This window comes from Caretta caretta, chromosome 2, assembly GCF_965140235.1.
Source record: "Caretta caretta isolate rCarCar2 chromosome 2, rCarCar1.hap1, whole genome shotgun sequence".
NCBI lineage: Eukaryota > Metazoa > Chordata > Testudines > Cheloniidae > Caretta > Caretta caretta.
In genome coordinates, this window is record NC_134207.1 from 40,163,705 (window position 1) to 40,178,539 (window position 14,835).

Genomic DNA, 14,835 nt, shown 5'->3' on the forward strand with positions numbered 1-14,835 from the left:
CAACACTACATGAATTAGTTGTAAAACACAAATATTAACATTGTATTTTGTAGGTTACTGCCACTGTGAACGACACAAATGATATTTTTAACTTTAATTTTAAAATAAGTTACATATACAGGAATTTAAAATATAGTCAGAAACACACTGAACTAATTGCTCTGAGCAAATCTCTTGGCATTAAGCCGATGTATTCATTTGTATTAAAACACTAAAGTAGTAAACAAAAACAAATATGACTTGTTTAAATGATAAAAATAGTTGCCAGCATCTTTATGGGAGATGGGGGGAAAACTAATTTACTTTCATTTATCAAATGTTACCTAGGTTTCTCCACTACACTTTAAAAATGTAAATATAGCAAAATATAGGATATATTGTATATAGTTAGTGTACAGTTCGGAATTTTTATTTTGAAACAAGAAAAATGAAAGCTATTCTGCTGATTTATGTCAGAAATAAAGTTGAGATTTTCGCTGCTAACTGAAAACATACTACCTAAGGGATTCCATAACAGTTCATAAAATGTCTTTGTTTTTAAAAGCTCTGGTCTGTGGTATATATTTTCTCCCAAGAAATAGAAGAACATATGTAGCATCAGATGTGTGTACTTTAAGAAATTCTGGAATGTGAAATCTAAAAATCCACATAAAGCAGGTGGTATAATTTTGAAGGGAAAAAAAATGAGTTGAAGCTTAATGACATTACCAGGTTATTCTACCAGACTAATTCTCACTCAGTGCATGACTTCAATGAGCTCTCAGTCCTCATGCTGATTTCGATTTAGTTCAAGTGCTATTTGATGCATTTCATCTGGAGTTTTATTCACTTCAAACTACACTTCATTTAAGCAGGCTGCTGCTGTACTCATTTATTTTTTCTACTTTATTACCCTCAAATTGGCGTCGCTTGGTTTAGATAAATTGTTTGCATAAGTTAGTTTTATCTTAAGATTGTGAAATACATTTATATTTTTTAAAAATCTACAAAAGCATTATACCCTAAAAACAAATGATCAAACTCATTATTAAAATAATTTAGAAATGTAGTAAGCTATAGATGCTATTCAGGTTATAAATCCTATTCCCAAATGTTGATATATATTTTCTCATTTTAAGACAGCACTTTTTTTTGTTTAAATTATGAGTTTTCTTTTTTGTTGATGGTCTATTGAGTTGTTTTTTCTGCCTGGGGAATTTATCATGTTACATCACATAAAGTAACCTACAGTCTACAAATGAAAGAAAAAAAAAAAGATAGAAGAAGGCATAATATGCACAGAGACATACATTGTTAAACACTAATAGGTAGCTTGCCTACTGACAGATTTTCATCGCCGACATCTTTAAAAGAATTAGATCATTTTAAAATTTCATTTTGCACATGTACACGAACTTTTCAAAATAATGTAAAACCAAAATTTATATTTAGGTTTTAAACATCTAATTCATTTTTACAAGCTAATACTTGTTAACAAGTACAACCAACTAACGTTGAGTGAAAAAAGTTTGTTTTTCCTAATCTTAACAACTAAAGTACTCTTCACCAGTGTTGACAATTTACATCACTTCTAAATTACCATAATAAAGTCAGTATTTCATCAGCAAAATGAAAGATTTCACATTTATTTCACATAAAGTATTAGGTGTTTTTGTGAAGTATCAATGAAAAATATGACCAACAAAAATTAATCTACCACCACCTGGTGGTGTACTGACTGTGTTAAAATATTATTATCCATTAAGATAACATAGTGCAGCTATCAGTAGTAAACAACTTAGTATATTCCAGTGTAGCATTATATATAAATCTAGTCTATTTGCATAGTTCATAAATAGGACAAAAATACATTTTTTTCATTAATGCATATAAAATATTAAATATGAGGACAGTATTTCTAACATGCTCACTTTTCTTCACTATGATTTCTGCTTCTTTTTTAATAATATTTCTCAAGGAGAAGACTTACATTCAATATAAGTAAAAATATGTATATTATATTTAGAACCAAAGGGAAAACCCTGAAACATTTCTACTATGACATGCAAAATGTCATATTTAATTGAAAATATTTTTTAAAAACAAAAATAATTTTTTCTACAGCATCCGATTTTAAACACAAGACCTAATTGGTGGAGCTAGGTTGTAGATTATTTCCCTACTTTGTTTCAAACCCTGAGTTTGGTTGATTCTGATTGAAGTGAGAACAGAGCTCTTCAGTTAAACACATTAAATGTGTCAGTTGACATCAACTCTTGGTATTCTTTCAAGAAAAAATGGGAAGAAGTTACTCACCTTGTGCAGTAATGATGTTTCTTCAAGATGTGTCCTCCTATGATGCTCCACAGTAGGTGTGTGTGCACGCACTGTGCTGTCGATCAGAGAATTTCAGTAGCAGTCCGTGCCGCCCGAGAATGTGTGGCTCCCCACCTGCCACAAGGCTAGTCAGCGTGCAGGGGCAGTTCTCCCTCAGTTCCTTCTCTATCACAGAGTCAACCAGTAGAACTCTGAAGCAGAAGGGAGCACCCACAGGGAGACATCTCGAAGAACCATCGTTACTGCACAAGGTTAACAAACTATTCCCCCACCATGTCCATGCTACAAACACAGACTCAGGTCTGAACCACATCCTCCAAACGCTGCAGGCTTAACTGCACAAGGTTACTTCTTCGTGTAGTGTCCTATTGGTGCTCCACTGTAGGTGACTCCCAAGCAGTACCCACCGCTGGAGTCTGGAACTTCAGAGTTCAGTCTGACACAGATGAAAGTACTGAGGCCCCGAATTGGGCATCTGAAGCTGAATCACTCGGGGAAGGGAGTGGGGAACCTGCCCTCTACTCCGGGCTCCAACCCAGGGATCCTAATAGTAGCAGCTATGGTAGCTAACTTTTGGAAATAGGACGTGTACAATTCCCTGGGCCACTTCCCCATAGCAGCCCCCACTCAATATCTCCATCTCTGGAGGCGGTGGCCAAATGGGCAAGTATGCGGTGGAATCAAGGGGTGGTCGTGCAGACCCTAGACCAACATTTCAAAATTGTTGTTTATTCCCCGATGGATGGGAGGTGGTTGCTTGAGCTTGATTTTGTCTGCGCTTAGAGGGTCTAGCACGATTCCTAGTTATGTCGTATGGTTTGGGTTGAGGCCGATAATACTGTTGTGTGCGTGGTCTTTGGTAGGATTGATATCATTGTCTCCTGGGAAGAGATGGGTGAATGCCCAGGATGCACAGTGTTGCTCTAGAATCTTTCATGGCATGAAGGAGTTCATCCATTTTTGTGGGAAAAAAAGTTTATCTTTATCAAAGGGGAGGTCCTCCACTTTGGTCTGCAGATCTTTAGGGATGCTGGATGCAGAGAGCCACGAAGATCTGCGCATAACCACAGCAGTTGCAGTAGTACGGGCTGCAGCGTCCGCCGTGTCTAGAGATGCTTGTAGGCCTGTTCTGAAAATCAGTTGGCCCTCATTCAGGATTGATTTGAAGTCTGCTCTCCTATCCTCTGGAATGTAGGAGGCAAATTCAAAAAGTTTATTGTAATTATCGAAGTCATAGCTGGTGAGGAGGGCAGAATAGTTCACAATTCTGAATTGTAGAGTGGACGACGAATAAACCTTGCAACCCAAGGTGTGAAGGTATTTAAGGTCCTCATCTTGCAGGATGGGCCAATATTGTGGCTGTTTCATCCTTTGTGCGACTGCATCCATGACAAGAGAGTTCGGTTGTGGATGAGAAAATAGAAAGTCAGCGTCCTTAGCAGGAACATAGTATTTACGTTCGGCCTTTTTGCAAGTTGGTAATAAAGAAGCTGGAGTTTGCCAGTGTGTGTCAGCTGGTTCCAGGAGTGCTTTGTTTATGGAGAGCACGATCTCTGAGGGCACAGATGGTTGAAGGATTCTGAGAAGTCTGTGTTGTCTCCTGAACCTCTTCTAAGGGGATGTTTTCACTGAGTGCCACCCTCCTGAAAAGTTCTTGAAATTGTTTACAATACAATTCAATTACAGTCGTCAACATTCTGAGGAGGCGGAGAGAAGAGGGCTCCGTCTGGAGCTGATGGAGAGTTAGGGGTCGTTGAGTCAGGATATGGTGCATAGCTCACATTCTCAGGAGGGGGTTCAGGTACTCTAGAAGTGGATGGAGCTGGAAATGGAGGCATAGAAGGAGGCAGAGGTTTGGTGGAAGAGGTCTGAGGATGAGTGGTAGGAGGATGTGGCCAGGGGCACCACTGAGGCCAAGGCATAGGGTAGGAGAACCCAGGTGCCGCCCACGGGGGGGCGAAGTAGGGAAACTGAGGCTGGTGGCTGTGAGCCATGACCTGATGTGGAAGAGGTTCCGGTGGAGGAGGAGAGGCAGGTGGGGAGAACTCCGCCTGCTGATGTATATCGAGTTCGCTGTCAGTAAAGGTAGCCAGTTCAGGTGGGGAGAGCGGCTGTTCAAAAAGTGAGCCCTGTTTATCCAGGAGCAGGGAGTTAGGCTCAGGTGGCACTGTGAGGTCACAGTGAGTGAGAAACTGTTGCTCCTGCTCCCTGGGCTGTGCTGAGCCTGCTCTGTGCTTTAGCGCGTTATCAAGTGAAAGTGTCAGCGGTGCCGCGGAGCGCTTGGAGGTGCCCTGCAGGGGGTCCGCTGCTGGTGCCGGGGTGGGAGGTAGGCTCGGTGCAGACGTTCTTCTTGGCACCGGGGTAGAGCGCCCTGTCTACACCGCATCTATTTACTGTGCAGCAGAAACCTTCTCAATGCGGGAGGTCGGGTATCTGCCTCTGCGCTCTGCAGGAGCTCCAGCTGAGGCATCAGAGAAGATGGAGGCGCCTGCCTTTGGTGCTGTCAGCACAGAAGGCAAGGATCTCGCTGGAGACCCTTTACCCTCGTTAAAGTCTCTCCTTTGAGAGACTTCATCCTACCCTTCTTGCCTCTGCTCCAGAGAGGGTGAAGCAATGCTCCCAACTGGTTCGGATCTGGCCGGGGAGCGTGTGGGAATGGGTTTAACTTCACACAACGTGAGTGCCCATCCGACCATGGCACGGAGTTCTGACAGGAAACACACTTTTTGAATCCTGAAGCCCCTGGCATTGTGAATTAGAAATGACAGGGGAGAGCGAAAACATTGTTTGTTTGTTTAACTAAGTAACTAACTATGTAACTACGCTAAAGGAAGGGAAACAACTGGGATGTAACTAATAACTATTTCTATGTTCTTTGTTACTGTTTCCTACAGAGACCAGGAAAGAAAAGTAGCACTGCCCTGAGTCCCATCTTCAGCCGAGGATGGCTGAGAAGGAACTGAGGAGGGTGCGGGACGCACACGCTCAGGAAGATTCCAAGAAGATAACCAACTGAGATACCAACTGAGCACGTGTGTCCCTACCAGGCACTGCTACCGAAAATCTCCGATCAATGGCGCCGGGACGCACCGACACCTAGAGTGTAGCACCCACAAGGGACAGCACTCGAAGAAGAACCTCCAGTTACATGTAATTAACCTCCATTTCTTCTTCGAGTGCTGGTCCCTATATGTATTCTACATGTGGGTGACTGATAAGCAATATTTAAACAGGAGGGGAGGAGCAAGGATACAGTTGATATAGGTGGTTGTAATATTGCAGATCCTACATTTCTCCAGAGGCAGCTTGAACTAATGTGTAATGCTTCATGAATGTATGGATGGAGCTCCAGGTGGCCGCCCTACATATACCTCTTGAAGAGATGCTCTTGAGGCTGCTTGTGCCCTAGTGGAATGGACTCTTACCCCATCCAGGGAAGGAATATATACTAACTGGTAACACAGAATGATGCAGCCAGAGATCCACTTAGAGTGTCACTGAGCAGATAATGCTTGCCCCTGTAACTGTCCCACTGTAGCGATAAACAGTCTTTGTGATTTTCTTACTGGTTTTGTCCTTTGCAGGTAGAATGCCAGAGCTCATCTGATGCCAAGAGAGTGAAATCTTCTCTCATCAGAAGCATGAAGTTTTGGGAAGAATACAGGACAGACTGACTTATGTGAAACTCAGAAATTACTTCAGGAATGAATTTCAGGGGGAAGGCGTATTAAAAATAGCGTATGGCGGATCAGGTGTTCCCAGTTCACTCACTGTTCTGGCTGATGTGATGGCAACTCAAAAGGCAATCTTCATGGAAAGGTGAGTCATAGAACATGCGGCCAGTGGTTCAAATGGTAGTCTAGTAAATACTGACAGCACAAGGTTCAGGTTCCATTGCGGTGCAGATTTCACCACCAGTGGGAATGCCCTAATAAGGAACTTCAGGAATCTAATGATTGTTGGGTGAGTAAAAACAGAATATCCCTCTACTAGAGGGAAGGCACTGATGGCTGCTAGATGGATCTGCAAGTAACTAGTGGAAAGCCTTGATGTTTTCAAGGACAGAAGATAATCTAAAATAGCAAGGATATCTGCACAGTCTGGAGATAACTGATTATGTTGAGCCTAGATAGAGAAATGCCTCTATTTAGTCAGAAAAGATTTTCCGGTCAAATCTTTCCTACTTTGATTGAGGAAAGACTACATGAGCATGAACATTCTAGGTCTGTTGCCCCTGGGAATACCAGATCAAAAAGGGCGGCTGGGTTGGAATGTCTGATCTTTCCGTTCTTCTGAGTTAGTAAATCTGGGGAGTGATGGATACTGATGGAAGGACGGGCTGACTTTGCAGAAGGTCCAGAAACCAGAACTGTATGGGTCAGCTGGCTGCTATGAGAATGACCTGAGCTCTGTCATAGCAAATCTTCCACAGAACTTGTGGTAGCAGATGGATGGGAGGAAAGACATATGTGAGCTGACCTGTCCCGGATAACAAGAAGGGCGTTGCCCCTGAAGACATTGCCAAGAGCTGCCCTGGAGCAGTAAATGGTTTACTACATATTCATTTGGGATGAGAACAGATCCCAAGAAGGTGTTCCCCATTGCGTGTATCATTCAGGAAAAAATTGTATATCTCCCACTCATTCTCTGTGGAGAAGTGCCTGCTGAGATTGTCTTCTAGAGAATCCTGTGCACCTGGCAGGCATTCAGCCAAGACAGTTATGTGGTTTCTGATGAACCAATTCCATAAATTCAGTGCTTCAGAGAAGGGATTTTGCTCCAACTTGTTTATGTAAAAGAGAGCTGTCATGCTGTCTGACATTATTTAAACATGGTAGGATCCTAGTGGGAGGAATACGTTGCAGGCTAGATGGCCTGCTCTCAGTTCTCAGAGGTTCATGTGTATTCTGGCCTCACACGGAGTCCAAATTACTTGTGTGGTGTGATTGTCTAGGTGGGCTGCCCAATAAGGGATGCCTCTGTGACACAAAAAGAATTCCCACATGTACTTGTTCCGGGTTCATCCACGAGGCAAGGTGACTATTGTTATTCAGGTGTTTATGTGGTCTCTGTTTGCTGGGTAAATGAACCAGAGTCAGGCTTGTAGGCAACGTAGGTGAAGTCTGGCAAACACTGTTATGCAAGTACACGATGCCGTGTAGCCTTGCAGGAAAAGCCTTGACAGAGTGTGTGGTCTGAAAGAGACTTGTCTTATCAAATTGTTCATGGTCTTGAATATTTCTGTAGGTAGGCAGACCCTTGCTGAGGTCAAATCTAGGGTCACTCCTATAAAGTCCATAGTCCTTGTGGGAGTCAATGCTGACTATTCTTTGTTGACACAGATTCCGAAGGCTGCCAGAAGATGAAGCAAAAAGAGTCACCAGCTGGACCGCCTGACTAAAGTGACCCACTTAGACATCTACAGACACAGGATTCCAACTCCGGCCACGCAGCAACAAGAAAGAACTGGAGAGGGGCTGATCCATACTGCTCCCTATGCCCTTGGTTTGGAGTACGAGGGGAACAACTGTATGGGCACAGATCAATGGACACTTTGCTAGAAATCTTTGATCTCAGGTGAATGGTGCACATGCATATCCCATGTGTGAAATACACAAAGGGACCAGCACTCAAAGAACTGGTCCATAAGACTTCCATTTTAAAAGCAAAACATTTGCTATAGGCTTTTGTAGCTTGTTCCTTTAGTTCATTCAAACAAAAAAAGGCCCTACAACACTAATTAACAGCTACATCCTCACCTAAATTTTATTGTGGACAACAGACTTTATATGATAATATATTCTACAAGAAACACAAAGGCCTAGAGGCAAATATGGTACTATACTCAATAAAATTCCCTTTATCTTTAACCTATGTCAATAAGTATAACACAAAAATGAACTGAAAGATTACCTGTTACTGTTTCATATTGTAAGTTTAATACTCACCAACATTTGGGAAACTTAAGCAGTTTGCCATAAATAGCAGTACTAAAAGAGGGGATAATTGGAGTAGGTAAGCAGTACGATCCTCTAACATCCAAAGAGGTCAATCCTGCCTGAAAACCAAATATCTGAAACAAGAAAAAAGGTCAAATTATATCTTGATATAAGATTTAACAAGCATAAGATTAGATCTACCAGTTTCAATTTTCGTTACAATAACTGTACACTAAACTCTTTCTAGTTTTCAATCCAACTCCCCAAAATTTCAACTTGTTAAAATTAAACTAAACAAACATAAAATAATTATGGATTATCATTAGAGAATACTTTCCCAGCACACACAAATAGCCTGAAAATTCCTCATGTCCAAGTTCTCTCCAAAAAACAAAATGTGTAAGTGTTTTACTTTAAGAGAAATATATCTGTTGAAAAAAATACTTAAAATTTATTTTAATTCACCCATTAAGATTTAAACATCATCCCACATGCTTCCTTACAATAGCATATTGTTATTTATTATTTTTATTATCATAGCAGCTAGGAGCCCTAATCATAGACCACGATCCCATTGTTGTAGGTACTGCACAAACACAAAAAAACAGTCCCAGAATAGCTTACAATCTACGTACAAGACAAGAGACAACAAATGGATACAGACAGACAGGGAATACAAAGAAATAATGAGACAATATTGGACAGCATGATAGGCTGTGTTCTCAGCACACCAGCAACCAAACTGTTGTAAATTTTTTTTGTAGGTACCACGGAAAAGTAGAGTTTGAAGGAAGGATTTGAAGGACGAAAGAACAAATGAGCCTGTTTGAAAATTTAACAAATGGGCATAGAGGCTGGCATCATGGGCCAACCTGAAATGGGAGTCAACTTTTCTATTCTGAATGAGAGAGTGTAAGTCAGGTGGAGGTAGACTGGGAAAGGCCTTGAAAGTGAAGACAAGTAGCTCGTGTTTGATACACTAAAGAAGAGGGAATCAGTGGAGGAATACAAAGAGAGGGATGACATTTTCAAAGCGAAAGCCAGGAAAATGATCTTTGCAGCAACATACTGAATAGGTATGAATAGGAAAGACTTCATTTGTCAAGGTGCAGTGCCTGTGGATAGGGCAGCACGCAGAGCTGCCTGGCCTTGCCTCCACGCAGGAGCCGGAGGGGCGACATGCCGCTGCTTATGGAGCTGCTTGAGGTAAGTGCCACCCAGAGCTTGCACCCCTGACCCCCTCCATCACCCCAACCCCGTGCCCAAGCCCTGATCCCCCTCCGAATCCCTCAATCCTACCCTCCTGCACCCCAGAGATGGCACCCCCAGCCAGAGCCCTCACCCCCTCCTGCACTCCAATCCCCAATTTTGTGAGTATTCATGGCCTGCCATACAATTTCCATACCCAGATGTGTCCCTTGGGTCAAAAAGTCTGCCCACCCCTGCCTTAGGGGGACAGAGGGAGATTAAGAGTTCTGTTTTAGTTATGCTGATCTTGACCTGACAGCTACGTATCCATGAGGAAACATCAGACAGGCAGGCTGAGATTTTAGTTTGGACAGAAGGACATAGGTCTGGAGTAGTCACCGAGATCTGTGAATCATCAGCATAGAGATGGCAGCTGAATTTATGTTCATGGATGAGATTATCCAGACAAAGAGACCAAGGACAGAGCCCTGTGGAACTCCCATAGAAAGATGGAGGTGATATATTGGAGATCCTCCAAAGGACATGCAGAAGGAGTGATTAGAGAGGTAGGAGAACCAGGAGAAGACACAGTCATAGAAGCCAAGGGAGAATAAGATTTCTAGAAGCAGAACATGGTCAACTGTGTTGAAAGCGGCTTACAGGTTATGAAGGATGAAGATGGAGGAGTAACGTTTCCAAGCTTTGGCTAGGATGAGGTCAACAGAGACTTTTACAAAAGCAGTTTCAGTTGAGTGGAAGGGGTGGAAGCAAGACTGAAGAGAGTCTAGGATGGAAATGGAAGAGAGGAACTCCAGACAGCAGTTGTAGACAGTGTTCTCAATTAACATAGAAATGAAAGCGGGGCAGTAGTTAGACAGGCAAGTGGGTTCAAGGATTTAAGATGGATGAGACAAAAGCAAGTTTTGTATTGTGAGGGAAAAGAGCTAGAGGAAAGTGAGAAATTAAGGAGAAAGTAAGGGATGAAGATAAAAGAGGGCATAAGGTATATCAGGAGATAAGATGCATGAGACCACTGGGGCAAGTGGAGAGATTAGAGAGGAAGAGAAAATGAGAAATTTCTGCATCTGCGTCAGGGAGTGTCATCAATATAAAGGGAAGGGTAACAACCTTCCTGTATACAGTACTATAAAACCCCTCCTGGCCTGAGGCACAAACTCCTTTTACCTGTAAACGGTTAAGAAGCTCAGGTAACCTGGCTGGCACCTGACCAAAAGGACCAATAAGGGGACAAAATACTTTCAAATCTGGCAGGGGGCGGGGGGAAAAGTTTTGGTCTGTCTCTTCTGTGTGCTTGCCGGACACAGATCAAGGAAATCAAGGACGGAAGAACCCAATGCACAGCTACAGACTAGGGACCGAATGGCTAGGCAGCAGTTCTGCAGAAAAGGACCTAGGGGTGACAGTGGACGAGAAGCTAGATATGAGTCAGCAGTGTGCCCTTGTTGCCAAGAAGGCCAATGGCATTTTGGGATGTATAAGTAGGGGCATAGCCAGCAGATCGAGGGACGTGATCGTTCCCCTCTATTCGACATTGGTGAGGCCTCATCTGGAGTACTGTGTCCAGTTTTGGGCCCCACGCTACAAGAAGGATGTGGATAAATTGGAGAGAGTCCAGCGAAGGGCAACAAAAATGATTAGGGGTCTGGAACACATGACTTATGAGGAGAGGCTGAGGGAGCTGGGATTGTTTAGCCTGCAGAAGAGAAGAATGAGGGGGGATTTGATAGCTGCTTTCAACTACCTGAAAGGGGGTTCCAAAGAGGATGGCTCTAGACTGTTCTCAATGGTAGCAGATGACAGAACGAGGAGTAATGGTCTCAAGTTGCAGTGGGGGAGGTTTAGATTGGATATTAGGAAAAACTTTTTCACTAAGAGGGTGGTGAAACACTGGAATGCGTTACCTAGGGAGGTGGTAGAATCTCCTTCCTTAGAGGTTTTTAAGGTCAGGCTTGACAAAGCCCTAGCTGGGATGATTTAACTGGGAATTGGTCCTGCTTCGAGCAGGGGGTTGGACTAGATGACCTTCTGGGGTCCCTTCCAACCCTTATATTCTATGATTCTATGAAACAAGCAATCCAACTCCATTAGAATTAGTAAGTACTAGCAAGGGAATGTGTTAGCTTATTTTTGTTTTGGCTTCTGATTTTCTCTGTGCTGAGAGGAAGGTGTATTCCTGGTTTTCTTTTTGTAACTTTAAAGTTTGGCCCCGAGGGAAATCCTCTGTGTTTTTGAATCTGATTGCCCTGTAAGATTATCTTCCATTCTAATTTTACGGAAGTGCTTCTTTTACCTTTTTTCCTTCTAATAAAGTTCTGTTTCTTTTAGAATCTGATTGGGGTTTTTTTTTGTTTGTTTGTTTTAAGTGTCCTAAATGAAAGACGAGAGAACAAATTTGTAATGGAGGAAAGTCAGGGTGGTCATGGGATTTCCATCAGAGATTCTCTGCAGCAAAAGAATAGGGACAGAGGAAATGGATTTTGGTGATGAGCCAGGGTAGGGGGTTGCAGGGCAGACCTTGAGATGAGAGAGAGGAGCAAAGAGTAAAGGGTGTAGGAAATAAACGAGTGTGAAATGGAGAGAAACAACAATCATATCGATGGAGGAAGGGGAAGAGAAAGGCAAAAAGAGAGGAGAGGGCTGAGAGCAGATGAGAAGTCAAAACACTGATAAACTTGAAGTCACAGAAAGACTGAGTGACAGGGTTTTTTGGGGTGGGGGAGGCTCATGGACGGTGTTCAAAGATACCATGTGATGGTCAGAGAGGGGGAAGTCAGCAAGAGAGAGATAAGTGACGGATTGGTGAAGATCAGGAGAAGTGGATGGCCCTTTCAGTGAATGGGAGAGTTGAACAAGGCCTGGAAGTCAAATGAAGACGATAGGTGTGATGGGTTGGATCACAGAAATCCCTTTGGGACTGCTAACTGATGTGCTGACACTACCTCTTAACCCGCTTTCCCTGGCAGCTTGGGACTTCAATGCCCTTCCTGGTTTGAGCCAGACATGCTTGCTTGCTACAAACATGTGACTTCACCCCACCCACCCTTCCCCGATTAATCACTGAGACTGGGAGACAACAGAGACTGTGCAAGGGAGGGTTGCTTCTCCTCACCTCCCTTGCAGGCTTATGATGAAAATGGCTCAGTAAGCTGTGACCCTTGCTTCTAGAGAGAGAAGGTCTTTGTGGAGGGTCACAGTAAGCCCGAGGCTAGCGAAATCCACCAGGAAACACAGGAACCACGGAGACAAGGACAGAGCTTTGTCACATAACCTTTACAAATCCTGTGTGGAAAGAGGCAACAGCCTGGCTCTGTGAATCAGCAGCTTCATGTGTTACCTGCTGCCTGTTCCCTCTCAGCCAAGGACAATTATTCCTCAGGTGCTCAGTGGACTTACAATGATAGCACCTCTGGGGCTCCTCTGCTTGTACAGGAGATTTGGGACAAATAACAGGGGTATGGGGAGGTAAATGTCCAGCCTCCTTTCTCCCAGGGGTAAAACGGTGATTCTGCTTTCCCCCAATCCTGTACCCCTCTGCCAGTGGTTTATGTTTACTTGCAGCTTGTGACTGCTCGTAAGAGTCTGCAAACTCAGCCAATCCCCCCACACTGCATCCACAAATCCCCCACATTTTTCTCCCACAAATACTGTTTTATATCATCACTGCACAGATTCAGGAATTATTCCTGAGTAACCAAATCACAGATTCCTTCAAAGCTTGTAATGCCTTTTCCCCTCACCCACTTATCTACCAAATCTCTCATTTCATTTACATAAGCCACATTACTCAATCCAGATCCCCTCTTCAAACTCCTGAATTTAACCCTGCAGGTTTCAGGTGTCATCTGAAACGGTTTCAAAACCAGTTCCTTAAATTTACCATAGTTTGAAGCATCATAAATAGGCATCTTATTGAATATGTCCAGAACTCTTCTAGTCAGTTTTGCTCTCAATGTGGTCATCTTTTGATCTTCAGGGATGGAGGATGCAGTCTCTCAAAGGTGATGAAATATTCAGCAATATCACTGGATTCATCACACTGTGGACACAGTCACTCCCATTCATGGATTTTTGTCGAAGTGGAGCCAGCAGCTGGAGGTTTTGGCTCTTCCACTCCATAACAGCCAGTTCATGCTTCTAGGCCTCAATCTGGGCCTGCACTTCTCTGTCTCTTAACTCCGGGGCTCTTTTGTCCCTGGCTGCTTCTGCATTAATTTCCATTTGTTTTAATTCCATCAGTCTTTTATGTTCATTTTCTTTCTCAGCCATTTGCAATCTGTGCAGTTCTGGCTTTTTCTGAGTCTCACTCTCACTCATATTGCTGATTTTACTGTCTCTATTCCCTTCCCCGAAATAAGCAAACAGAAAATAACAAACCAGTAACCACTTTGTCTGTTCTCCCGCCACCACACCCAAAACTCACTTAAAATCACTACAAATATCTCAAAGCAATCAGCTGTGCACAGACCCTCCTCGCTGCACCACTGTGACAAGTTGGATCACAGAAACTCCGTTAAAAGAAAAGGAGTACTTGTGGCACCTTAGAGACTAACCAATTTATTTGAGCATGAGCTTTCGTGAGCTACAGCTCACTTCATCGGATGCATACCGTGGAAACTGCAGCAGATTTTATATACACACAGAGTTGGGACTGCCAACTGATGTGCTGAGACTACCTCTGAGCCTGTTTTCCCTGGCAGCTTGGGACTTCAGAACCCTGCCTTGTTTGAGCCAGACACGCTAGCCTGCTACAAACACAGACCCAGGTCTGAACCACATCCTACAAATGCTGCAGGCTTAACTGAAAACAGCTTAAGAAGTGTTCCTGTCTCCAACATTCAGGTTTACCCTGTATAAAGCTTATACAGGGTAAACTCATAAATTGTTTGCCCTCTATAACACTGATAGAGGGACATGCACAGCTGTTGCTCCCCTCCCAGGTATTAATACATATTCTAGGTTAATTAAATAAGTAAAAAGTGATTTTATTAAATACAAAAAGTAGGATTTAAGTGGTTCCAGGTAATAGACAGAACAAAGTGAATTACCAAGCAAAATAAAATAAAAAACTCAAGTCTAAGCCTAGTACATTAAGAAAATGATTACAGATGAAATCTCACCCTCAGAGATGTTCCAGTAAGCTTCTTTTACAGACTAGCCTCCTTCTAGTCTGAGTTCAGCAACCACTCACACCCCTGTGGTTACTGTCCTTTGTTCCAGTTTCTTTCAGGTATCCTTTAGGGGTGGAGAGTCTACCTCTTGAGCCAGCTAAAGACCAAATGGAGGGTATTCCACAGGCTTAAGTAGACTCTCTCTTGTGGGTGGAGACCCACTCCTCTCTCCTATGCAGAATCCAGCTGCAAGCTGGAGTTTT

The 14,835-nt window shown here is 43.1% G+C and overlaps 1 protein-coding gene across 10 annotated transcripts in view; it reads right to left on the bottom strand.

Annotated features, from left to right (window-relative positions):
- VPS13B (vacuolar protein sorting 13 homolog B) overlaps window positions 1-14,835 on the bottom strand; it is a 940,751-nt gene that overhangs the window by 724,110 nt on the left and 201,806 nt on the right. For all 10 annotated transcript variants that reach the window (XM_048841327.2, XM_048841328.2, XM_048841325.2 and 7 more), the window contains one exon: window positions 8,265-8,389. In XM_048841327.2, the coding sequence (XP_048697284.2) occupies window positions 8,265-8,389 (125 nt within the window). The remainder of the gene's footprint in view (window positions 1-8,264; window positions 8,390-14,835) is intronic.